The 27,180-nt window shown below is 51.6% G+C and overlaps 1 protein-coding gene and 1 pseudogene across 1 annotated transcript in view; both read right to left on the reverse strand.

Annotated features, from left to right (window-relative positions):
* Positions 1-4,900: 4,900 nt before the first annotated feature.
* Positions 4,901-27,180, reverse strand: part of FBXL18 (F-box and leucine rich repeat protein 18) — a 32,504-nt gene continuing 10,224 nt past the window's right edge. The window contains exon 5 of the mRNA XM_028705806.2: positions 4,901-5,093. Coding sequence (XP_028561639.2) covers positions 4,937-5,093 — 157 coding nt within the window. The 3' untranslated portion in view covers positions 4,901-4,936. The remainder of the gene's footprint in view (positions 5,094-27,180) is intronic.
* LOC114584199 (small ribosomal subunit protein eS10 pseudogene) lies at positions 24,160-24,720 on the reverse strand (annotated as a pseudogene).

Below are 27,180 nucleotides of genomic sequence, written 5' to 3' on the forward strand. Positions count from 1 at the left end.
GGAGGCGCAGAGAATATTGCTCCTTTGACAGGCTTCAGGGAGGGGTGGAAAGGTGTCGGCAGGCAGCCGCCCCAAGCTGCGGATGGTGCGCGATGAATATGGATCGGTGAGGGTTGGCAAGGCGAACCCCTGCCCTCCCTCCAGAGCTCAGCACCAGTGAGCGCACGACTTTTATGACAAGACCTCCTCAGGGCCGAGAAGAGCCCTGGAAACTGGCCAGAGGCAGAAGGGGGGCCAGTGGCTCTGGAGCAGAGGCAAGGCTACCGGTCACTGTCCCAGTCTTGGCTGCAGCGCTTCTGAATAGCAGGCACTGGGAACCACACAAGGGGGAAAGGGCTCTCGCGCTTGAATCCTGCTTGCGAGTTTCCCGTAATGGGCATCTGGTTGGACATCTATGAGAACAGGATCCTGGGCTGCTGGCTCGATCCAGAGGGATCCAGTGAGGAGATTCGGATTAAACATCAGGAAGAAGTTTGGGTTAGTGTCGTACCTTGGATCTCAAACGCTTTGGCTCCCAAACAAATCGGCTCCCAAAACCTGGAAGTGGCTGTTCCGGTTTCTGGAAGCCGAACATCCGGCGCACCTTCCGATTGGCTGCAGGAGCTTCCTGCAGCCAATCAGAAGTCACACTTTGGTTTCCGAACATTTTGGAAGTCGAACGGACTTCTGGAACGTATTATTATTATCTGGGGCGAGAGGGTCACTGGTCCCCCATTCCACCTCTGGAAGGCTATGGCCTCTCACCCAAATGACCTGGAACATCCTCAGGGACCTCATGGAAACAGCTCCCTGGGTTTGCTCCTGGTGGGCTGGGCTGGGGTGAGGGGTTCAGGCCCTTAAAACTGCTGGGAAGGAATGAAGAGCTCCCTGGCTTTGCGTGCAGAAGGGATCAGGCCCTGGGTGGAGCAAGGCGATTGTGGGCCTGACCTCACAGGGGGCCAGGCCTCTCTTGCAAGGGCTGGGCACTCTGCACCCAAGAACGCCACTTAGATTTCAGACACTGAGTGGTCCAGAAACCCTTTCAAACAAACCAAACAGGCAAAAGGTAGCCTGGGGCTGCCCCAAGCTCTGGGGGTGGATGTTCAAAGGGATTGTGGGAGAGGTGGAGGGAGAATTCAATAGGAATGCACTCAACGCTCATTAGACTGGGGTTTTTTGGGGGGGAGCCTCTTAGGTCCCCACCCCTGAGCCATTCCTTTCTCTTCCAAAAGGTGATGCTAAAAGCAGCTCCATGTATTAAATATGAACTCATTCAAGCCATCCGCAGGGAGCATGTGCAGGTGCTGAGCATCGGAGGATGAAGGGGAGGAGGTCACAGAATTGTAAAGTTGAGCGGGACCCCCAGCGGTCATCTAGTCCCGCCCCCTGCAATGCAGGAATTGCAACGAATGCGTCAGATGGCCACCCAACCTCTGCATAGAAACCTCCAGAGTTGCTCTGGGCTGAAATGAAACTTGGAACGAAAGGAGAGAGAGGGTCCAGGGACGCACCTCCCTGCCTCCCTGCCTGGCACCCCATCAAACATATGGAGCTCTGCTTAACAGCCCTTTGCCCCCCCCCCCCCGTCAGTTGGGGACCATTAAGGTGGGTTTCTTTTCCCCAACATAAACGCTGCCGAATATAAATTGTAATTAACACCGATGCCAAAATGGCACTTAGAGAGAAAATAAGCACATTATTAACATCTGCTGCATCCTGCCTGGAGCAGCGGCAGCAACAACAACTCAAATCCGGCTTTGCATTAGGATTTGTGGCCAGGACTTGGGTTGCGGAGCGAGAGGGCAGTGTGGCGTAATGGCCAGAGCTTTGGACTTGGGCCTGGGAGGAGACCAGGGTTCGAATCCCCACTTAGCCGCAGAGAAACCTTTCTTCCCTGCAGAGAGCTGCAGTTGCGGAGTTCCCCCCGTGAAGAGGGACGGGTGATTAAACCGCTCTGGGAATTGTAGCTCTGGGAGAGGGAGAGGCGGCGACGGTTCGTAACCACCGGCAGCGCCCTTAACAAGCAACAGCTTCTCTGCGGGAAGGCTTGGCTCTTCAAGGCGGTATCACAGGGCTCTGGCTGTATGGGGCGGATGTGGCCTCAGCACCAGGGGACAGCAAAGATCTGCCCCAGTCCTCAGAGAAGGATGCAAACGAGAATCTAGGCTTCTCTCCCCACCTTTCCATCGTTCCGGGGTGCGGAGTCTCTGCTTTGCCTGCAGAGGGTTCCTGGTTCAATCCCTGGAAGCAGCTCCAGATAAAGAGGGGTAGGTCCTAGAGAATCGTAGATTTGGGAGGGAACCCCAGAGGTCCTCTATTCCAACCCCCTGCAATGCAGGAATCACAGCAGAAGCATCCCTGAAAGATGCCCCACCACCACCTTTCTTTAACAGCCTCCAATGAATTTAATGATATTTGGAATATATTTGTCTAAACCATAGTGATACATGGATTAGCATACGCTTGAGGGAGACAAGAAGTTTATCCATCTACTTACATACTATATAGTTTTGTAGCCTTAATTATATTTTATGGTTATTTTGTTATTACTGTTTCCCTCTGCTTTTTAAACTGATTTTTAATGTACTCTCCTCACCCTCTTTTTCTAATTTTTTTCTTCCTTCCAATTCTCTTAAACTTACTCTTAATAATCTCAATAAAATTCTAAATATAAAAAAGAAGAGCCCACCACCTTCTGAAGGGGTCTGTTCCACTGGCGAACAGCTCTTAACGGTCAGAAATTTCTTCCTGATGTCGAGTCGGAATCTCCTTCCTACTAATGGGAAGCCCTGGGTTCGGGTCCCGCCCTCCAGAGCAGGAGAAAACAAGCTTGCTCCCTCTTCCGCATGACAACTTTTTAGATATTTGAAGATGGCTCTCACAACACCTCTTGGTCCCCTCTTCCTCCAGGCTAAACATACCGTGGAGACCCAGGGCCAGAGGAGAGGAGATTGGTTTAGGCTGGTTGAGGCTGATGGAAGTTGCAGTCAAAAACCTTTGAAGCTGGACAAAAGAGAGAGAGAGTCTGATCTGATAGAAGGCAGTTTTTTTGTCATCATCCCCCCCTGCACACACAAAAAGAGCATACTAAGATAGCAAAGGTGAGTACAGAAGTGTTTATATGCCATATTTGACAGGTAAATCCACTGTTGATCCAATTAACACAGATACCAGCATCACATTGGAACAGACACATTGCTACGGATACTCAAGCTGGCCCACGACTTCAAGCGAAGAGCAGCAGAAGCTGAGAAACAGCAACTGAGGGAGACGGGGGCTTCTTCTACCCCCTCCTTCCATGCCCCCCCCCCATTGCAAACAATGCAGCGTTGCTTCCAGAACACCTAAATCTGCACCCATGAGAAGCTGCAGCGTTGCTGCTGTCGTCCCCCTACGTGGAAAGCGAAGGGCCTTTTAATAAAGGAGTGGGGAACCCTCTGCGCCCCCCCCCCAAGATGTTTCTGGCCTTGCAGCTCCCATCGCCCCCCTGACCAATGCGACCAAGCTGGCTCTCGGGGAGCTGGGGGTCCCAGCGACGTCTGGAGGGGGCACCGGGCTCCCCACTCGTGTTTTAGGAGAATGCAAAAATGGGAGTGGGAAGGGCCCTGCGGTACGATGGAGGGAAGGACCAGGGCCAGGTTACCCCCCCATGGCAAAACAGTTGCATGCCCCCCCCCCCAGAAGAGGGCCTTGGCAAAGGAGCATTTTGGCACGGTTTTGATAAAATGGTGTCAGTCCAAGCTAGCACCTCCAGCAGAACTAGCCTGATAAAGGCAAAGCCTGCTTTCAAAAAAGCTGTTAGGAAGGGTTGGTTATTTGGGGAGCTGTAAAGAGAGGGTGTGTGTGTGTGTGTTTATGGTCACAACGGCAATTTGGGATTGGAGCTCGATGCCAGCCACTGCTTACAAGGTGTGCTTGCTTTCTTTAGTGCCGTAAATGGCTACAAGGTTGTAAAAGCTGAACAACACAAGACTTTGTACTGTGGGCATTTCAGAGCAGCTCCCAGCTCAATGAGGGTGACCTGTGCAGTGACCCGGGAGTGTTCCTGCACAGCACCCATTCATTTCATTGGGGCTTGTGCAGGAGAACTTCCTGCCACGTGGCAGCCATGCTTGAGACAGAACAGTGAGCTAGAGGGGGGAAGCAGGGAGCTTCCACCAGAAGACACGGAAATCCTGTAAATTTTGCGTGACTCAACAGCTTCCTGGGATATTTTTATTTAGATGCATACGAAACTTGGAGGACGCTCTGGCCTGGCAACTGGCCGCACCCCAGCAGGCAAGCGTAGAAACATCCCAGGTGTCTCTGGCTAAAAAGCTGGAAACTGGAATTGTATCCAGCACAGCAGGTCCTAGCGGCACAAACTACCCCCCCCCCCAAGATAAGAGGGCAGGATCAGCTGTAGGACATATGCACACCAAAATCACCCCCCCCCAATAAATAAAAGCTCAGGCACGTCCACTCTCTGCGTCAACCTACAAAGTCCCTTAAGACATTCGAGTGAAGAAGACCCCCCCCCCAAAAAAAAAAAAAAACACAAGAGCCAACCGTCTCCGAGAATAAGTAACGGGAGGAGGAAGAAAAGGGAGCACATTCTTTCAAGTTAAATTCCTCTCCCCTTTAACTACATTTAAAGCTGCATGAGAATTCATGTATTAAATAGCAAGGAATCACCAGCTCATTGTGGCCCACCCTGAGTCCCTCTGGGGCGGGGCGGGCTGTTAATTAAAACCAATAAATATTAAGATTTTTCTTCGGGGGCAAATTTTGCCCAAACGGGATACGCAAGGCCTGCCTGGCACCCTGGCAAGCTTGCCCTCGAAGCGGCATCTGAGTTGCAGAACACTGGAATAGGGTGGCCCCGCGAGGCTCAAGGGCCGGACCGCCTGGCCAAGGAGAAGCAGCAGCTGTTTTGCGCTCATGCCGAGCCTCCCACTCCGCTGCGCCGGCGCCGCCATCACCCCCACAGGTTGGGCGGCTCCTCGGCCACCCGGCTTTTGAACAAGGTGATTTCGTCCAAGTGCATCATGGGAACGTCCCGGATGACCTCCGTCAAGTCCTCGTGCAGGAGAGGGAAAATGACAACGTTCAAGGCGGGTCGGCTGGCCTGAAAGCTAAACCAGACACAGAAGAGGTTAGGGGGTCAGGGCGGAAGAAGGAAGGGGAGCTGGGGTGGGTGTCAGAGTCCACAGCACGGGAGAGCAGCCGCCTTACGTGACGTGGGGCCCCCAATGCTCCCGAAAGCAGCCACCCATCTCCCTTCCTTAGCCAGAAAGGAATCCCTTTCCCTTGCAAATCCACACCGTGGTCAACTCCTGCCCAGAAACCAATGTCCCCACTGTGGAAGGACGTGTGGGTCCAGAATTGGCCTCCACACTCACTTACGGACTCATACATGTAAGAAGCGCTTCCTGGCCTTCCAAGATGCTAGGCAGACTTCTCAGCTTTTGTAACAGGGGCAAGGAACCTGTAGCCTACCAGCTCCCAATTCCCACCCAGCTCAGAGGTCGGGGATGGTAGCAGCTGGAGTCCAGCAACGTCTGGAAGGCCACAGGTTCCCCAACCTCCTCCTAGAACCTGTGAAATAAGAAATGGCCTCTCTCAGAGGAGTCCTCCCTGTGGCTTTATTGCAAGAGCCGCGGTTCCAAGTGCGGCATACACAGAGAATGCTTCCACTCCTAAAGCACAGAAAGTCAGGGGTCGAACCAGAGTCCTTCTGCATGCAAGACAGATGCTCAACCTCTCAGCCTTTGCCTCTTTGCTTGGATCCTGGCCTCAGCTTGTGGCTCCCGCCCCCCCCCCTCCTGACACTTCATTCACTGCCCCTCAACTCTGGCTCACTTCCACAACTCTAATACCGCCTGTCCTTGATTTTCTGCCACGCCGCTAATTTTGCTGCATTGGAAAAAGGGGGGGAAAGTAGACCACCATAAATCTCCCCTCCCCTGGACTCTGGAAGTGGAATTAATGCACGGAGAGAAAGGACTGCGCCAGCAGGGCTGTAATTGCAGAGAAAAGGGCTGCTGCAGCTAAGCCCCGCACACAATGTTTACCAAAAGGGGTGGAGGGAGGAATCATTTAAAGCTGGCTTAGGCAGAAAGCCCTATATGATGATAGCCACATAGGGAGGCAATAGGACACACAGCAGGAGGGGAAAGATAAGGCATGCTGGGAAACCGGGGAGGGAGGAAGGAGGGAGCCCACGCACGCACAGAGCAAGTTAAAATATTTGGCATTGATTGCCGGAGGGTAGAAGCGCGGGTCATGGCTGTCTCTGCGCAGGAAGGGAAGGATGCGGGGACAACCGGAGCCTTAAGCCGAGGCCACAGAATCAATTGAGGGGGCCCAGGACCCTTTTGCCCTTGCCCAGGGTTTGATCCTTGAACTGCGCACTTTTCAAACCCCGGGAGAGCTGGCTGCACGTTCCTTCTCCCCCCAAAATCAATCCTGGGAATGTGGGCAGCACTACAAAAGGGGGGCTCTCGGGGAACGCAGCAGAAAGGGGAAACTGCCTGCTCAGAAAAGAGGCACGTTCAGAGGAGCTGCTCATGCAGGGACACGGCGGGCAGCCTCCTCCTCTGAGAGCAGCTCACTCCGCTGCAACAGGAGCCATCAAAAGGTCGGGTTGTGGGGGAGACGACTTTTCCACCCCCAGTTTGTGGGCAACAGGGAGGTACGGCGGCTCCTTGGCTCAAAAAAAAGGTGAGCCCCCAGAGGTTTGGAGGTGGATATTTGACCACAGGGCCGCAAGTGCAGGATGTCCACACCTTAACTGGAAATACTGCCGCCCGTACTGGTCCTCGCCCTTTTATGTGGGGAGCTGTCCTTGCCCCCCCCCAATGGGATAGTCGCAGGCAGTTCTGCTGAACGGTCTCCAGAAAAGGTAGGCTCGCCACTCTTTAAATTCCATGCCCACCTTAACACAAGGCAAGGAGGTGGTTTATTTCTACTCTGTCGCGGCGCCTGGCAGGGTGTGGAATGAGGACTCTCTCAAATCCGACCCGGTGACTGCAAGGACAGAACCCAGCTGTGCCGTTACTCGGGATTAATGCACACAGAATAACAATGGCCAAAAGACACCATAAACTTGCTGGGAAATACAGAGCTGACAGGAGCCAGGAAGTGCCAGCACCCAAGGCCTGATCCTTCTTTCAGAGCATGCTTTTAAGGGGTGGCTTCCGTTTCATTTTCACCATTGTCCTTTTACTTATATGCATAATCGCTCTCAAAGCAGCTCACAGGAAGAGTAAAGGACAAAAACCAATACACAGAACAAAAACAGAGGCATAGAATCACAGTTGTAGAGTTGGAAGGGACCCCAGAGATCCTCTAGTCCAGCCCCCCGCAATGCAGGAATCACAACAAAAGAATCCTTGACAGATGGCCACATACAATGATAAATATGCCAGATTCATCAAACATATTCAACAAACATGCTTATGAGTATCAGGGGGAAGGTTCTTTGTACCAAAATGTCTGCTGCATACAGATATGTAGCATGTCAGGGACAAAACTTCTAGCCCGGCCTTCTCCCTTAATACAGTAGTTTTCTATACACAGGGTCTATTTTTCTTTACTGGGTAAGGAGGAGAACGCAATCATATCACCTCCAGCAAGTACAAGCCCTAAAACTGAAGGTATGTCGTAATCCAGACCTGCAAATATGTCCACAAAAGTACCCAGCTTTTGTTGGCACCTGTCTGTCTCAAGAGACAATGGAGTGCACCTCCAGAGGTGAAGTCAAACAGCTGTGTTTGCAGCACCCACAAAGTGGCCTCCTTGGGGCGCAAGCCTGGGCCGTGTGTCTGGAGGTCCTGGGCTGCCCAGCTGACAAGAGTCCCCCCTCCCGGCCTCCAAAGAAAAGCACAGCCATTTGTTTAGCACCAGCTTGGAGTTGCCAGAGGGAGGCATACAAGGTGCCATCCAACCGCCTTAGGGACTCCAGATTTGTGTAGGGCTCACTCCTTTGCCTTTTCTTCTCCCAAAGATGTCCTGCAAGGCAGCAGAGGTTTTAGGATCAGAGTTTTCTTTCTCCTAGTTGGGCTACCTTCCCACGTGGACAAGCACCATCTTGCCAGGTACGGAGTATTTTCCAAACCTTACTTTCTGCTTGTGAAATGTGGACCACTTATAAAAGCCACCTCCAACTCCACAAAAGATTCTATCAACGGTGTCTCCAAAAAGTTTTACATATCATTTGGGAAGACAAGTGAACTAATGCCAGTGTACTAGAAGAAGCAAAGATCACCGGAGTTGAAGCAATGACTCTTCAACATCAACTTCTTTGGACTGGTCATGTTGTGCAGATGCCTGATGATGGTCTTCCAAAGCAACTACTCTATTCCGAACTTAAAAATGGAAAGTGCAATGCTGGTGGTCAACAAAAGAGTTTTAAAGACTCTCTCAAGGCAAATCTAAAAAAATGTAGTATAAACACCGACAACTGGGAAACACTGGCCTGCGAGCGCTCCAGTTGGAGAGCAGCCTTTACCAAAGGTGTCATGGGCTTTGAAGACACTCAAACTCAAGACGCAAGGGAGAAACGTGCTAAGAGGAAGGAACGCTTGGCAAATCCACACCATGATCAACTTGCATCCGGGAACCAATGTCCCCACTGTGGAAAGACTTGTGGGTCCAGAATTGGCCTCCACAGTCACTTACAGACGCACTGTTAAGACTGTGCTCATGGAAGACAATCTTACTCAGCTACGAGGGATCACCAAAGAGAGAGAAGATTTTCCAAACCTACCTGGAGATGCCAGGGATCAAACAGGTCCCGGGCATAAGAGCAACTCTCCCCTCCTGTGGTTTCCAGCAACTGGTACTCAGAAGCATTGCTGCCTCCGGTCGTGGAGGCAAAGCAGAGCCATCATAGCAAGTAGCCTTATCCACCACAAATTTGTCTAATCCTCCTTATAAATATATATCTAGAACTAAACATATAGGAACTGATTTCCATACCCAAATCAAATGCAATAAATTAATATCACAAGAGTTCCAAGCGACAAAAGTGGGTTCAGATTCTCCCGAACCTTATTACTCCAGCACATTATTGTAATTTTCCTTTCTGGGCCCCCAAGTCAACTTAAAAGCTCATGCAATCAAACTGACTGATTTCCCTAGCCAGGTGACAGCACCGGTTAAAATCCTTTCCAAGGATTCCCTCTATCAAGTGATTTATCGACGAACAGCAGAAAGAAGAACAGACACCCCTAAAAGATACGAGGACAAACGTAAACGTGCACATTGCCCAAACCAACAAGATCAGCCCAGCTGGTCAAGAAATTGAAGTGGCAGCAGCAGGATCTTCGGAGCACAACAACCATACTCAACTCATCCCAGTGCTGCTTCTGGGCATCAGGGGGCAGAGAAATGGGAGCCAGCCCTGGGTGCAGAGATGACTAGATACGGCACCTGTTGGGCGCACAGGTGCCAAGCCTCCAAGCATGGGGAGCTGCCACCTGGGCACACCTGAAAGCCCACAGCTGCAGGGCGGCCTCTGTGGATGCAGAAGTGCATTGTTCTCTTTCTTTCTTTCTTTCTTTCTTTCTCTCTCTCTCTCTCTCTCTCTCTCTCTCTCCTCCCACAACTCCCCTCTGACAGTGAGCTATGCTGTCGAGGTGAATTCTTACATTCAGAAAGCTTTGTGGTCTCAGAATAGATGGCGTTGGACGTGCGCCAAGAATGATACCCAAGAAGCCACTTCCTAAAAAAGGAAAATGGGAGCGGGCAGCTGGGGGTGGCAAGGATCAAAGGGAAGCAGCCAGAGCAACCTTATCAAATCTCAAGGCCGGGCGCTGCCACAACAAGCTCAAACAGACTGGGAAGTTGTTTTCCAACATCTTCCGCAAATTAAGAAGTTATTTCAATAATTGGCCAATTAAGCTTAATTTCTACTTGGGAAACACATTACGGCGACGGTTGATGCCTCTTGTTCTGCCTTCCCCCTCCTGCATACATAGTGGGGAACATTAACAAAAACAGGGTGCCGTGGCAAAGCTCCCGGGCGCAGAGGAAGGGGCTACCCTGACCCAGACTTCAGAAAGAGAGGGGGAGAGGAGGGGAACTAGCAAATGCCCGCTGTGCCCTGGCACCACCCAAAATATCACCCCCAGAGCATATGGCAGGGGGTGGGAGCTTTGGGCTGGCCACAGAGAAGCTAAGGGGAGGAAGGTGGGGTTTTGGAAGTGCCCTTGGCATGTTTCTGAGGACAGCACAAATGCAGTGCTTTGAGAACTGCATCAAGTTTTGATCTCTCGTTCCTGTTGGGGGTTGTCAAAGGCATCTGCATCACTTTCGCAACACGCTCAATGCAACGGTTGTGGAAAAAAGCTTGCTAACAGGTGGATGTCATGTGAAAAGGGCTCAGAAACACCAGGGAGCAGATTGAGAGGCCTGGCAAGGCTACACACTTAACTAAGCATCCCAGATTCCCCCCCTCCAAACTTCTGAATTACCAAGACGGCCTCCCCTCTGCCGATCTTAACATCCAAGAAGGTCTGCAGGGAAGGAGGCAATTGTCTTCAAGGGCAGCCCCACACAGAGCATGTTGCAATAATCCAGTCTGGAAGTCAGCAGTGTGGGGCGAACCATAGCCAAGTCATCTCTGCTCCAAAGCGGCCATAGCTACAGAACAAGCTTGGAATCCAGGAGTATGGATCCAGGAGTATCCCCAGCCCCTGGCAAGCTACAAATGGAGTGAAACCCCAGCCAGAACTGCTACCTTCCCACCTGGACTCGAGAACTTGGAGCACATAACACCTCTGTCTTTTCAGGATTCAGTTTCCATCTGCTGGCCCATGTCCAGCCCATCACTGCCTCCAAGCATCTGTCCAGCACCTCAGCCGCCTCTCAGGATTCAGAGATACATGGTGTGCTGGGCCCGGGGGTAAGCCATGAAACGCAGTCCAGGACCAGTCCAGAATCTGAAGGTTCCTCTGGGAGTCAGTCCGACAGGGCCAAGGCAGGACACGAGGCAGGAAACCAGGCAAGGACAGGTACAGGATCTAGCAAACAGCAATGTTGCTCCCGCAACCTGGGGCAGGGTCCGACAGCCTTTTATCTTTGTCGGGGTAGCAGCCGGTCCTGACCCCCAGTGACTCACCTCCCTGTTTCGCCCGAAGGCGAGCACTCCTCCTGCAAGTACTCAGGTCTCTCCTTCTCTCAGACCTCAGACTCTGCAGCTCGTGAGACGTCAGTGAGTTACTAGACCCAGAGGCCACCTCAGCCTCCCCTGACCCAACTGGTAGTGGAGCAGCTGTAAGTGATGGCCCAGCTGGAGGCAACCAGGTAATCCCCACATCTGGAGCCAGGGCAGGCTCAGGCCCCTGACTCGGCCCAGCTGGTGTTTGCTGCAGGGGAACCTGTGCAGACTGAGACTCTTCAGGATCAGGCCCCAGACATGGTTCAGATGATGCCCGAGGCAAAGGATCCGGTGCAGACTGAGTCTCCTCTGGTTCTGAGTCCAAGTCCAAGGCCATCACACAGAGCTGGGTGTCATCTGCATATGGGTGACACCTAACTCCAAATCTCTTGGTGACAGCTCCCGGAGGCTTCTTGTAGATGTTAAATGGCATGGGGAGCAAGAAGGAATTCTGTGGCACACCATGGAGAAGCTCCCATGGCGTCAAGTAGTGGCTTCCCACACCTACTGCAAGGGAACAGCCCTGGAGGTGGGGGAAAGACCACAGAAGCACAAACGCCAAACTTCTTGAGCTGCTCCAAGAGGACGCCATAGTCAATGGTATCAAAAGCTGCTGAAAGGCCAAGAAGAATGGGCAGGGCCGCTCTCTATCTCACTTCCGACAAATGCCATGAACCAGGGCAACTAAGGCAGTTTTATTGCCTGAAGTCAGATGGCAATGGATCCAGACATTCAGTCTCTTCAAAGCATGCCTGAAGCCGGACTGCCCCATCGTCTCAAGCCCCTTGCCCCAAGAGGGGGATATCTGCCACTGGGTGGAAGCTGTTTGATGCTTCTGGGTCCAGGGAGGTCCTCTTAAGGAGGGGGTGCAGCGCCACCTCCTTCGAGGTGGATGACACGCATTAAAAACAAACACTGCGCTTCTTCACGCAGCTTGTCTGCACCCTCTGATTACAACAACCGAAACCGATCCGGTACAAACGGCAGAGGTTCCCCTCTAAAACACTTCCTGCTGTCCGCCACAGTCTCGATCAGAAGTATTTGCAAAAACCCGAAATGCAGCTTCAACGCACCGATTGCAGAATCTGAGTTTCTGTACACCAGTGTGAAATTTGAGGGTTTTCCTTAAAAAAAGCTACCTGCCTCCCCTTCTTGCAAGAGATGCACACGGCTTTCCCCCTGCAACTTTGCAGTTTATCCTCAAAGCCGCCCCACTGGGTAGTGTAGACAAGACTGGCCCCCAATGAGCTGCTGCGCTTCATGGCCAAACTGGGATTGGAACGCAGATCATGGCAACTCTCTGCCATGACACCGCGCAGGCATAGGCACAGAGCAAGGGGGTGCTAGACCTTTGGGAGACGCCTTCTATTCAAGGGAGCTGCAGCCGCCACTCTCTTCCGCAGTCCTTAAAACTGGAGCTGTGGATGAGGGATGGAGCCAGGGGTGGCTCTTTGACCAGTCACACTCGCCTGTTCCAGCAAATGCTTTGCCCTGCTAGAGGCAGGCACCTTGCGCCCCTCCGGAGATGAAGGCAAGGGCCACACACGAGAGCGTGAGGAATACAGAAGTTTTAGACCAGAGACAGGCAAACTCGGCCATCCAGCTGTTTTGGGACCACAACTCCCATCATCCCTGACCGCTGGTCCTGTTAGCTAGGGATGATAGGAGTTGTAGTCCCAAAACATCTGGAGAGCTGAGTTTGCCTATGCCTGCTTTAGAAACACACCTGAATAGATGAGCCCTCGGTGGTGAAGTGGTTTGAGTGCCAGCCTAGGACCTGGGAGAGACCAGTGTTCAAATCCCCACTTGGCCATGAAATGCACTGAGGGTGACCTTGGGCCAGTCACTGCCTCTCGTGGTTTTTTCTTGTAAAATGTTTCAATTTCAATTTATATAAAACAGAGAGAACAGTTATAACAACAAATGAAAACAAAAATATGAAATTGGGTCTGCTCCTGTTTTTATTATGCACTTGTTTCTTTTTTTATCCTAGTTACATGCCAACAGTGCCCTTCAGCCCTCTATATTGGACAAACAGGCCCAACCCTAAGCCAAAGGATAAATGGACATAAATCTGACATCAGGAATCACAAGACAGAGAAACCAGTAGGAGAACACTTCAATCTCCCAGGACATTCTATACAAGATCTCAAAGTAGCTGTCTTATTACAAAAGAATTTCAGAAATAGACTGGAAAGAGAAGTTGCTGAATTGCAACTTATTACCAAACTTAAAACCATGGAGAGACCTGGTCTGAATAGAGACATTTTTAGCCATCCCCCCTTGCTTTTTCCTGTAAGACCAATTGCAGTCGTTAGCAGTTAACAGTCGTCAACAGGTTTACCACACCTATCTGCCAATCACCCATCTCCCACCACCCTTCTGAGTAATACCCCTCCCCACCCTCTCACTATATATAAGGGTCCGGTGACTTCTGTTCCAGTGTATCTGAAGAAGTGTGCATGCACACGAAAGCTCATACCAAGAACAAACTTAGTTGGTCTCTAAGGTGCCAATGGAAGGAATTCATTATTTTTTTTTATCCTGTATTTTTATGTTGTGAACTGCCCTGAGACCTACGGGTGAAGGGCAGCATACAAATTCAATACATAATAAGATAATAATAATGACAACATCCCTAAAATAGGCACACAGAACGAGCGCCGTCGCACGTGGGTTAAAATAACAAAAGTCCTGGTGAAGGATATCAGCGCTATCCGGTTATCAGGCATTGTTCCAGATCTGCCAGGCTTGTGGCAAGGCATGTCATGAACATGACTGTTCCGTTGTGTATGTAATAAAGGAATGCCAAAATGATATAAAAGGTGTCTGGAGGCTCCAGCCCTTGTCGAAATCTCAAATTATGCGCAGTTTCCGCCCCCCCATTGCGGCTATATTCTGGAGCGGTGAACCCCTTGCACCACCCTGGAGCTCTTTGGAGATGAGCGGCAGGGTAAAAATCAAATAAATAAATGAGCCAAGCAAATTAAATAGGGCAGGTGACTCCTCTCCCTTTGATTACCTAACAACCTGCGCTGTGTGTGAGTGTGTGTGTGAGTGTGTTGCCCTCCCCACTACTGAAAGTGGAAGTTAGCAAGTACTGGCCCCCACCGCACCCCCAACAGCCGCAGTTCAACAAGTGCCCGTCTGCGCTCTCGAGTAACGCAAGCCAAGGAGGAGCCCTCTCTCCCCCCCCCCCCGCCAGCCTTTATTATTAATTCAAAGTGACAGCCTTACTCGAGGGTTCCAAGAGAGCAGGAAGCCAAACAGACAATGAAAGCTGGAACGAGATCTTAAATGATTCACTACGCCAGCGATACATTAAGCCTTCCGCAATTGGAGGCGGGGACCCAGCCAGCAGACATGCTTAGGCTAGCAAAGAGGGGTTTGGCAGCCGCATCAGCCGCTGGCCCACGGCAAGCAAGCAGCGACCGAGGAGGAGGAGGAGGAGGGCGGGAGCCTTCTCAAGGTCAGGAAGGGGGGGGGAGGAGGGGGGAGGCAGGCAAGGGAGAGGGGGGCACAACAGAGAAGTAAGTTTTAAAGGAAATGCTGTTCAAGGACCATTGTTTACACTGGAAGAACACAAGATGCTCCTGCCTTAGACAAACCTTTGGTCCACCTAGTGCAGCTCTGCCTCAACTTCTGGGGCTTCAGGCAGAGTGTCTGTCCCGGCCCTACCTGGTTGGGTTTTGAACCCGGGACCTTCTGCTTGCAAGGCAGATGCTCTGCAGCTGAGCTACGGCTGCTCTCAGGCCTCGCAGTGATGCAGCCGCAAGCCTGGCGGACCAGGATCCTTTCCCTGCTCCCTGGGTGAAAACAGAACAGCCGGCTGCGCTGGGAAGGCTGCGCTGCGTCCCAGAATCCTCTTGGCCCTGGGAATCAGGTGAGTCCAGAGAGCAGCTGCCTGCTCTGATGCTGAAGGATGTGCCACAGTTCCTCTCCGTCTGGGAAGCTGAGGGGGGCCGCCAAGGCTGATGCTGCACCCCCAAACTGCCGGCCTCCCCCAAGCGCCAGGCAGGCACCCCTTTCATCTCCCCCAACACTGCCCTTAAAAACACACACACACAACACTTATTTCACCTAACACAAGGCACGCATGTTCCAAACAGAACCGGCGCAAGGTCTGCCACTGGATAGAAAAGGGATTGGAAACCTGCCTCCTGGCAAGATGTTAAATTGTTTTTATATGCAACAACAGCGGCAAGAGTATTGGTAGCCCAGAAATGGAAGCAAGAATAAATTCTGATGAAAGAAGAATGGCAGACGAAAATAATGGACTACGCGGAATTGGACAAAATGACAGGAAGGATTCGAAACCTGCGGGACCAGAGATTTACAGAAGATTGGAAGAAGTATATGAGCTATTTGAAGAGCAACTGTAACCAACAAATTACGCTAGTAGGACTACAAGACGTTTTGTAAGGAGGAATATATGAAGTGCTACAAAGTAGATAAAGAACAGAGATACTGGTTATGAGTTTTAAATATAACACGGAAAATAAGTAATGCATACTAAGAGATTAGATCGGAAAATTTTCAGAAAGGACTGATGGAAGTAAAAAATTTTTGAATAAGATGTAAAAATATGTTTAATTACTGCTGAAAATGTTATGTGAAAAAAAACTAATAAAAATTTATATATATAAAAAGTCAAAGTGGACAAGGAAAAGGGGTGATGGGAGAAGGACTCTGACAACATCCCTAAGACCACAGGCACAGTGTCAGATTTCAGACATGGGATTCACACCAAGTCTTGTCTGGCTCTGTCCAGGACTGAGGAGCCAGGATCCTGCAAAAAGGCTGAGGAGAGGCTTCCCACACCCAGGGAAAGCCTCTGACATCGAGGCTGCCCAAGCTGGTGCTGTAAATGCCAGCTGGGAATCCAGCCCATCTAGAGAAGTGCTCTCCAGGCAAGGGTGCGGGGGGGCAGAGGAAGGCAGGTGGGGTAGGTGCGGTCCGCCCCGGGTGCCACCACCGAGAAGGGTGACAAAATGCCGGGTGGCACTCACCGTGGCACCTGCACTGCGCCCAAGCCATGCGTCTCTCCTGGGAGAGACGTGGTGGATTGTGCGCTCGCAGGCTCCGTGCTGCCCAAATGGTCCACCAACTGCCTCCCCACCCCCCAGCTGTAGGGCAGCAGAGTGGGAGGAGGCAAGCAGACTCCAGAAGCCCCGCGGTGCACCCTGTTAGGATATAGTGCCGTTCCATCTTTAGAACAGGCATGTTGAGTTGTTGTATGTCACGCGTCTGTTTCCTTCCAGCACAGTCTGCTGGGGACTTCCGTTGTGTATAGCTTTTGCCTATGCTGCCGTTTGCTTGGACACGAAGGGAAGCAGACATGTTTTTCCTTTGTCCTGATGCTGAATAAATGCTTGTAAATATGCTTACATATGCCTCTGTCCGCTACTTCTGTTGCAAAGAGTTCTTATCTCTGCTGGCTTGCATGCTCAGTCTCTAAAGGTCTCTGAGGCTTGAGTCACTGTTTTGATACTGTTCCAAGAACCGGAGTTCACCCGGCTGCCGGCCGGTGGGCTGGAGCCAGCTGGGAGCCTGCCAATTGCCCCCGTCTCCCCGGACACATCATAAAAATAGGGTCATGGGCCCAGATCCATGCTGCCCCAAAAGCCCGAGCTTCTTTCGCCACTGCAAGGATGCCTCAGGAGTAAGACCATCCTCTCAAGGAGACCTCCGGGGGGGGGGGAGATCACCTGGGGTGTGGCTCCATCAATTCTCACTCAAAATCCCCCCAAAGAGCGGCTGGAGCGAAGCCTAGGCTCTGGGCACTGCCTCTGCCAACCTTGACCCTGGACTGCTCTGACTTGCCTCTCTCCTCACCCAGCCTGCTTAGACTCTGACCTTGGCCAGCCCTGGATCCTTCTCTGGCTGCTGGCATGACTTCTGGCAAATCCTCTGGTGCCCCGAGAACGGTCAGCAAAAACCACAGAACTAACAAGACTCCCAGGAAGTGAGCACAGACCCCTTGCTTCCCCCCCACCCAACCACCCGCCAACTCCAGCCAATGCTTCCAGCGACCCAGATGCCCATTGACTTCAGCTGCAGCCGCACTTGGCCCTACTCAGGAGCAAGCAGTGAGGAATGAACAACTCCCGGGACATGTTTTGCGTGAGAGCAAACCCACTATCCGGTTTTCCCCAGGATCTGCAGAGAAGAGGCAGAAGTCCCCCTCTGCCTGCTCAGATTGGAAACCGCAGCAAATCCAGAGACTTTCACACCTGTGCTTTGGCGTCCAAGGCCGAATGCCGCGCAAAAGCCCAACTTGCACGCATGCTTCCCTGCAGGACAAGAAGGGGCATTTCAGAGAAGAGGAGGAGGAGGAGAGGATGGCGATGCTTAATGAGCTGCAGGGCCGTCTGGGGGTGGGGGGGGGAGAGATGAGAATTAAATATTTACAGCTTGACTAAACGACAATTAAAGGGAGTGGGGGGACAGAAGAGAGAAGATAAATATTTTAAGGGTGCGATCACCGGAGCAGGAGGGGAGGGAAGAGCTGCCGAGGGCAAGCGAAGGAGATGGAGCTAGGAGAGAACCTGGGGAGGCAGGAGGGAGGCCCCCCCCCTTCATTCTGCAGGCCAGTGCGCCCACATTGCAAAGGCTAACGGGCAGAGCCTGCACGTCTAGAAAACGTAAGCACATAAGCAGAGCCTTCTGGATCAGGCCCATCTAACCCAGCATCCTGTTCTCACTGTGACCAACCAGGTGCCCCAAGCAGGATCCATGCGCAAGAGCCTTCTACCTTCCTGTGGCTTCCAGAAACTGGTATTTCCATGATGGAAATATCCTTCACCAGATTTGAAAACTACTCGTCATCATCCATGCTAAGTGGGTGGTTCTCATGATTGACCCAGCAATGGAGGAACTGCACTCTGCACCTGCCCCAGAGGCACTTTCCAGCTACTCTTTGGGACAGAGTCCGGACCCAAAGTCCATCCTGCTTCTAGAGCTCTCTCGAAAGAGACTGCCATTTCTGGAGTGGGCAAACTCAGTGCTGCACTCAGCTACTGGGCAGTGCATCTCCCTGGGCTGCAAAGAGTTCCCCCTTCCTTTGGAGAGGGTCTGTTACTCCATAGTAGAACACCCCGCTTTATATGCATGAGATCCCAGGTCCAACCTCTGGTGTTTCCCAGTCAGGCTGAGAAAGATCCCACCCTGGAGGCGTCCCTGCCAATCAGGGTCAACCTTCTGGCTGGGGCTGATGGGAGTTGTGGTCCAAAGCATCTAGAAGGCTGGTGTGGACAATGAGTGAGGTAGACCAGTGGACTGGTTCAGTATAAAGTAGCCTCCCATGGCCACGTCAGGACTTGGCCGGTGGAAAAATAGACCTTCCTCTAGCTTGAGCTTCACCTCCAGGCTCTTCATGCAGCATGTAAACTGTGAAGCTCCCTCTCACAGGAGACAGTGATGGTCATCAACTTCTTGTTGTTTAGTCGTGTCCGACTCTTCGTGACCCCATGGACCAGAGCACACCAGGCACTCCTGTCTTCCACTGCCTCCCGCAGTTTGGTCAAACTCATGTTTGTAGCTTTTAGAACACTGTCCAACCATCTCATCCTCTGTCATCCTCCTTGTGCCCTCCATCTTTCCCAGCATCAGGGTCTTTTCCAGGGAGTCTTCTCTTCTCATGAGGTAGCCAAAGTCTTGGAGCCTCAGCTTCACAACCTGTCCTTCCAGTGAGCACTCAGGGCTGATTTCCTTCAGAATGGAGAGGTTTTATCTTCTTGCAGTCCATGGGACTCTCAAGAGTCTCCTCCAGCACCATAATTCAAAAGCATCAATTCTCCGGTGATTAGCCTTCTTGATGGTCCAGCTCTCACTTCCAAACATCCCTACTGGGAAAACCAGAGCTTTAACTATATGGATCTTTGTCGACAAGGTAATGTTTCTGCTTTTTGAGATGCTGACTCAAAAACTCCATGGACGATAACAACCGGTCACCAACTTAGATGGCTATAAAAGAGGATCGTACAAATTCATGGAGGAGAAGGGGGCTATGGATGGCTACTGGCCATGATGACTAAGTCCTGTCTCCACAAATGAAGGCAGCAATGCTTCTGAATGCCAGTGACCAGAAACCACAGGAGGGGAGAGCGGCTCTTGTGCTTGAATCCTGCTTGCAGGTTTCCCATGGGCACCTGGTTGGCCACTGGGAGAACAGGCTGCTAGACTAAAGATGAGTCATTGGCCTGATCCAGCGGGCCCTTCTTATGCTCTCTGAGCACCTCCAATTCTTGGTTTGACCATCTAGGCCAGGGGTCAGCAACCTTTTTCAGTCATGGGCCGGTCCACTGTCCCTCAGACCATGTGGTGGCCCGGACTATATTTTGGAAAAAAATAAAATGAACGGATTCCTATGCCCCACAAATGCATTTTAAATAAAAGCACACATTCTACTCATGTAAAAACACCAGGCAGGCCCCACAAATAACCCAGAGATGCATTTTAAATACAGTGGTACCTCGGGTTAAGTACTTAATTCATTCCGGAGGTCCGTACTTAACCTGAAACTTTTCTTAACCTGAAGCACCACTTTAGCTAATGGGGCCTCCTGCTGCTGCCGCGCCGCTGGAGCCTGATTTCTGTTCTCATCCTGAAGCAAAGTTCCTAACCTGAAGCACTATTTCTGGGTTAGCGGAGTCTGTAACCTGAAGCGTATGTAACCTGAGGTACTACTGTAAAAGGACACATTCTACTCTTGTAAAAAGACGCTGATTCCCGGACCATCCGCGGGCCGGATTGAGAAGGCGATTGGGCCACATCCAGCCCCCGGGCCTCAGGTTGCCTACCCATGGCCTAAGGCAGGGGTCAGCAACCTTTTTCAACCATGGGCCGGTCCACCGTCCCTCAGACCATGCGGTGGGCCAAACTATATTTTTGGGGGGGAATGAATGAATTTCTATGCCCCACAAATGACCCAGAGATGCATTTTAAATAAAAGCACACATTCGACTCATGTAAAAACAAACTGATTCCTGGACCGTCCGAGGGCTGGATTGAGAAGGCGATTGGGCCACATCCGGCCCCCGGGCCTTAGGTTGCCTACCCCTGGTCTAGGCTCTTGGCTCTCCTTTGGCAGGTTCCCGTATCTCAACCCTGACAGAGACCGGGAAGCAACAGGAGTTTGACCATCCTAGAGCTCCTCAGTGACAGGGATGGGCCTGGAAACCAGAAGATCTTGGTTCTTGTGCTGAGGCAAGAGCAGAAAGGTTTCCACCTTGGGTTCTTAGATGCCATGGCAAAAATAATCTCTCTCTCTCTCTCTCCAGTGTGCATGCAGGGGAACTGCAAGATGAGCTCGCCAAGCATGCTGGGACCAGGGAAGCCCCAAAGGTGGCACTGGGCACATGAAGGGCAGCCGTGTCAGGGGAAAGCAAAAAGACCCGGAGGCAATTCCACTCTGCTCTTACCCAGCAGCTCCCTCAGCCGTCCTTCAGCAAGGAAAGCCACATGACCGTGCAGTCTGAAGGGCCCTGCGGCTTGCCCCAGGCATCCAACCAAAGGGCAAGGCAGAATAATTGCTCAGAGAGGAAGGCTCAGGCCAACCCCGGGAGAGCAGGAGGCGGGCCAAGCACAAGGGGGGAGAACGTGGCTCCAGGGCAGAGCGCCTGGTTTTGCAGCCAGGAGTTTCCAGGTCTGGTGTCCGGCACCTCCAGTTTGGCAGGTGCTGAGTAAGGTTCTTCTCTGCCTGAAGCCCAGGAAAGCCTCTGCCTATGTGGGCTAGGCAGAGAAATAGGCTGACCTGGTGTAAGCCACAAAGAGGTGGATTAGCATCCCGTCCTCACAGGAGCTGAGCGGATGCCTGTGGGGAACCTGCAAGCAGCCTTTGAGCACAAGGGTATCACTCTTCCCTCTGCAGTCTCCAGCAACTGGTCTTCAGAAGCATCACTTCCACCAAATATGGAGACAGAACACAGCCATCCTGGCTAATAGCCATCAGTAGGTCTCTCCTCCGTTGTCTAATTCTCTTTAAGGCCACCCAAGTTGGTGACTGTCACAGCCTCCTGTGGCAGTGAGTTCCACAGGACAAAGGACCAATCACAACAGAGCAAAGCAAGGAGCCCTTCAACCTCCTGGGAGCGTACCAAGACCAACTTCCTTTGGTGATCTGTTTATGCTGGCTGGCGTTTCCTCAAATCTGTACAAAACAGGCCCCAAGACAGCCCAAAGTCTCTCGCTCTTACACACACCAGCTATGTGTTGCCAGGCCAGCAAATGCAAGGAATGATGGCAGGCAGCAATAGGGAAATGATGTGCAGGCCACAAAAGCCTGGAGGGGATGCCCTGTGAGTGTTATATGTTCCTGGAACAAGCACACTGGATCTGGCTTGGCGAGATTTCAGCCCTTGTTTATTTGAATCACGGGGCTGGGCTGCAGTCCTCTGGGGCTGGGCTCAGATTCTCTTGCTTCCGTCATGCCAAGGAAGACTCGTTTACTCTCTGGTTAAAATCCCAGGGCAAGTTGTGGAATCTGATTTCCAACGAGGTTAAAATGGCACATCCAGCAGTTCCCTGGCAAAGATCTCATTCTGAAAACGGCCAAGTTCTTCGCTCTCTTGGTTTCAGGGAGAAGCTTGAAAAGCCAAGGCGGCGCCTGCTGCTTTTGGGGTACTTAGGCATACTCCAGGTTTCTAAGGCCCACATTTAATTCCTTCTGTCTCAGCTTCTGCCTTCTCTTAAAACGAAAGTCATAAAGGGGGAAAAGGCAGAGGTGTTTGTGAGTGCGCTTGTGTGACTCCACCTTTAAGTATCCACCAGCTGATGTTATAAATATTCCTGAAAACAGGACTGAAGGAAACCTTTTGCACCATGTGGTAGGAATACGAAGGAAATTCAAGGCATGGAGAAAGTTTTTCTTCCTCACTCATAATCTCTCCTGCGAGGCAAAGCCAAGATGTTTAGGGGCTTGGAGAGAGGGTGACAGAGGTGGGATCCGACAGAGGTGCAGGAGAATAATGCATGGAGATAAATGCATTCCCTCCCTCCCTTAGGAATGGGAAGCTGCCTGGTACAGAGTCACCATTTACGTCAGTCTTGTCTACACTGTCTGGCAGCAGTCCTCCAGGATTTCAGGCAAATTCTCCAGGATTGGTGATCATCCTGCCCTGCCTACAGGTTGCCTCCCCTCTCTAATGAGGGTCTGGGGTCATGGATAGCGACTTTATTTTAGGCGGGGCTTTTTCGGGCGGGAGAAGCAGGAATGTGTTTTGCTATTGAAGGTTTCGCTTGTGCATGATAATTCAGATTGTGTCATATTGCACTTTTAATATTTCATGATGGAAACCGTCTTGAGAGAGCGTGCTCTTAAAGGCAGCCTATAAATCTTTTCCAGACAAATAACAACAAAAAGAAATAAAAACAATTATTTTCCTCGGCTCCAACAGAGGCTCTGATGACATCCTTCTGGCATCCCACTCTTCCCAATTCCCTATCCTTTCTCCAAGCCCCACAGCACGCCCCCCTTCCTAGACCTCCCTGCTTGTCCACATCCATTCCCAGCCAGCCAGCCAGCCCCCCACCCCCAGATCTCCTGCCATTTACAACAGAAAACCTCATCGTCCGCACTGGCTGCCCCCCCCCCCTTCTGCTGATGCTGAATGAAGCGCCAAGTCTCAATAATGAGATCAGGTTGTTAAATCGAACCGGGCACGCCATTTGGACTGCTGATCTGCTCGCCCTCTCAGCGCTCCTGCCTTCCCTTCTCTGCAGAATGCGCACGTATGACTTGCCACGAGTCGACACTCACACGGCCAGCATTTGGCATGTCAGAGCCGCCGCCCCCCCCAGCTTCTCCTGCGTCAGCTGCTTCTTAAAGGCATGCCTGCTGCGGTTGCTAATTGTTCATGGGTGTAACTAGCTTGCACGCTCTCTTTCTCCCACATACACCCTGTCCTTGAAAAGACAAGCCTCTGCAGAGCTTATGCTGAATAAAACAGGTACCTGGGGGCGGGCGGGGGGGGCAGGGGGTCCAAAAGGACACTTGCTGCAACACAAACGTTTCTTTTAACGCCGCCCTCCAGCTCCCAGCAGGTTCGGCAGGAGGGGCGGGGAGAGGGCCGCCTCTGCAAACACTTGTGCTCAACGCACCGTGCAGCAAGTGCTGTTATCGCAAGTCATTGGGATTCTTTGCTTGGCGTGACTTCTGCAGTGGAGAAGGAGCGGCGGCGACAGGGGCTGCTGATGCTGGTGGTGGTGGAGAAAAATACTTACCCTGCAGAATTAGCGGGTTGGGGTGGGGGGTTGGAGAGGCGTTCCGGAGCTTTTAACACGAAGCCACAGCTCCATCTAGGGGGAAATTAATGGAGAGCCCCTCAAGCATCCAGGAGGAAGGTGTGGAGGGCCACGCTGCGCTCTCAGGCTCGCTTCGTGGCTGGGTCTGTGAGGTTGCGCTCCAGGAGGTTCCCTGCAGAGCCAGGGCCTCTGTCCAAGGAGGTAAAAGCGTTTATCCGGGAGAGCTGGACTCAAGGTGCAGCAGAGCCTCAGTGAACTGTTCTGCACCTGGTTATCGGCCACTTGCGATCAAGTGAAGATGCCTGGGGATCTGTGGGTCTTGCCTGCTTTCACACTCTAGCAACACATCCTGTAGAATTCTATCCACTCTATTGTATCTGCACAATCAGAATGAAATTCAGGAACTGGAAATTGCATTGAAAAATGCTACTTTTGAGCCGCCTGGCCCCAAAATTGCAGCTAGGCATTCCATTTTGGCCACTGTAACCCTGGTTTAAGGGGGGTTTGGCACCTAGCTTATATATCTGAGTTTCTAACACTGCTCACAACAACGGGATGCAGAAGCAAGGTCAGGAAACTGTCCAGGGTCTGTACCGCAGGGAATTCTGCAAGGAGAAGGAGCCAGAGGCTGGTGCTGTTTCCAACAAGAGTCCTCTATGCCACAACCTAAGCCCAGCTGCTGGTAGGAAAGGAATTCCAGGGATGGCTTACTCGGGAGTAGATCCCTTGCGCACAAGCAGCGCAAGGACTCTGGGTCTCTGGACATGTGCCATGCCTTTGCTCTTCGGCCTGGGCCCTCTTGGAGCCATCAGGGTTATTGCAACCAAACAGCAACAGATTTCTACTGAGGTGGTTGACCACGTCCACGCTCAAAGCCACCTCTAAACTGAAATTCAGTAGCTGACCCAGCTCCAGCCTCTGCCTTCTTGTCAGCACCAGGAGGAGCAGCACTGCATCTGTAGGTGTCCCTGTCAGCCGCTCCCCGTGTAAGGCGAGCGGGACGCTCGCCCTCCAAACCTTTTGGCCGGGGTCGTCCAGTTTCAGGACGCCTGCGACGCAGGGTGGCAGGCACAATTTCAGGCAGCAGATGGAGATAGTCCCTCAAGTACTGGATGCCCTCATTGGTCAAATACCAGAAGAAATGCCTCCATGCAAACTGCTCCTTCACGTAACCACGAGATTTCAGCGACTGCATTGCTTTCATGACGTGGAGGTTGGGCACATTTTTGTCTGCCAGTTCTGGGTGTTTAGGCATATGAACATCTTTCTTATCTACCATCACTCCCTCCTTAAAAAGGAGTTTGTAGATGGCAATGCGGGTTTTTTTTAGGCATCAACATCGTGGCGGCGGCAAGAGGCTCGAACGCTGGAAAGCAGCAGAGTTATTGAGGCTCCACCTTCTCCTCTGACAGCCCCAAGGGTCTTCAGAAGGTCTCATGCCAGAGGACCCTCAAAGAGAACCCTCAGCCCAGGTTCTGGAAGACCACCACCTGCATCTCAAGGTCCTTGAGGACCTGTGGGGTCTCTCTTCCCAGGACTCAGTCAGGGCACCAAGTCAGCGCGAGGCAGGACCACTCCAGGAGTCCTACCAGCTCAGACCATAAGGCCTTCCTCGTTCAGTATCCTGATTCCCACATCATGCACTACAGAAAACTGACCCACACAAAAACCAACAAATGAAATTAATTCCTAAAACAACTACCTAGAGCAGCACTGACATAACAAAGGCTCAGCCAAACACCTTCCTTGTTCTGTCCAGCTGCCTAACAGCACAGTGCCGAAGCCTGGCAGATCTCACGAGGAAGGCCGTTGCCCAAGGGGGAGGCCACCGCAGAAAAGGCCCCGCTCCTGGGAGCTGCCAGTTGTGTCTCCTGCAAGGCTTCAGGTGCTGATCAGAGTACAGAAGAAGGAACCTTTGGAAGGGGCCGTTTCCCTCTCTTTAGGGCTTTGCCCCCTGAATATTTCTGACGCTTTGGCAAGCCTGAGGGTTCCCCGAAGGCTGCGGATACCTGCCTCTTGTGAATAGGTGGTGCCATTTTGGAAACACAAGCAAGGGAGAACAGAAGACCAAACACACACAAGGGCAGCTAGCATCACCATCACACCCTGTCCGTGAGCTCCCTAGAGGAGGGCTTTCCAAACTGTGTGTCACGACACGTTAGTGTGTCAGCTGCAGTGTGTAGGTGTGTCGCATGAATGCTCCCCATGCTCTCCAGGCTGGAAAGGTGTTCATTTAACCTTCGGTTTGCTAGTAAAATTGGATTACTGTGTTGCGAAATGATGCGTGTCTAAAAAGTGTGTCACCAACATTGAAAGTTTTGAAAGCTCAGAGAGATCTGGGTGGCTGCATTTGGGAGACAGAATACAGGGCAAATGGATCGGTTTGATCTAGCAGGGCCCTCTCTCCCTCTTTGAGAACAGAACGGCAAAAAGTGAAGGGGAATAAAGTCAGGCCGACAGGGAAATTGTTGTGTTGTTTGTATTGGTGCTGTAAATAATTTTTTTTAAAGAAAAGAAGTCTGTATGAAATGGAAGAAAACATCTGCAATCTGGTTGCTGGGCATTATAAACCAGCACAGGAAAAAGGATATTAAAGTTTAGATCAGCTCTGCTATGAGCTATAGGACAGGCAAAGAACGATAAGACTGGAGAAAGAATTTCTGGTTCTTACAGGGAGAGAGAAAAAAATCCCCATAGATGAATTCAATTAAGACACAGGAGAGGGTTCTGTTGAAAAGAAACCCCTGACACCACGGGGAGTTTAACAGCCCATGTCTTGGCTGGCTTCCCAAAAGCCGCAATGCCAAAAGCAGCATGGTTGTGAAGGCAGCAGCTCTACAGAGAAAAGTCTCCTCTGAAGCTGATTTAAGACACCCCACAGTTCTTTCTGGGTGTAATAGAAAAGTTCCAAAGTTGTGCAGCACTTTTCCTGACGGTTCAAAGCACTGTGAATTCAAGGCTGAAGCTATTCTTCATTGGCAGGGATGGGGAATCTGTGGCCCTCCAGGTGTTACCAAGGCTACATATGCAGTTAGGAGATTTCAGGTGTTGCTGGCGCATCACCAGGGATGACTGGCAATGCTGGGGGGAGCTGGAGTATGTCAACATCTGGAGCCGCACCTCGACCTACAACATCTCTGCATGTTAATTTGGCAAGGTAAGGCTGAAAAACTGGCCAAGACCGGCCACGGGAGACAATTGCTGAGCAGCTATTGCTTCGTCTGCTTTTCGTGTTACAAGATGCATTGTGGGTTTGGGAAGCAAAAGACAAGACACCAACTACATGAACGATCTCACCACCCCAATATTGCCGCCACTGTGAGCCTCTGACCCTCTAGCCACCAACAGAATTCACGGCAGAGGAAAAGCCTTCCTGGTCCCCAGCTCTGGCTGCCGCCTTTGACACACTTACCTGGGAGTAAGTCCCACTGAACTCAGTAGGGCTTACAGTACTTCAAAGCAGTTGGGTATGGGGTGGTCAGTCTACTAGCTATGCTACAAGAGTTATTGCGGCCCCAAGAATTGCAGCCTACAATGACAGCTTGCTAGGGCGGCAACTTTTCAACAGTGAATCTGTGAATAGATTAAAATGCCACCTTCAGTTACGCGGGAAAGGTTTTAAGTAAAACTGAGCACTTGCAAAAACAGAAGGTGAGCGCAATCTTGGAAGAGAATCCAAGCCAGTTCTGATCTAAGAGGCAACAGCACAATCTTCTGCATGCCTACTGAGAAGCAGGTCCCACAGTATTCGACCGTGTGGCCTTCATGGTCTATTTTCCCCTATAAAAATACTGTGGATTTTATAAGCAAAACTT

This window comes from Podarcis muralis, chromosome 14, assembly GCF_964188315.1.
Source record: "Podarcis muralis chromosome 14, rPodMur119.hap1.1, whole genome shotgun sequence".
In the NCBI taxonomy this organism is placed as follows: domain Eukaryota; kingdom Metazoa; phylum Chordata; class Lepidosauria; order Squamata; family Lacertidae; genus Podarcis; species Podarcis muralis.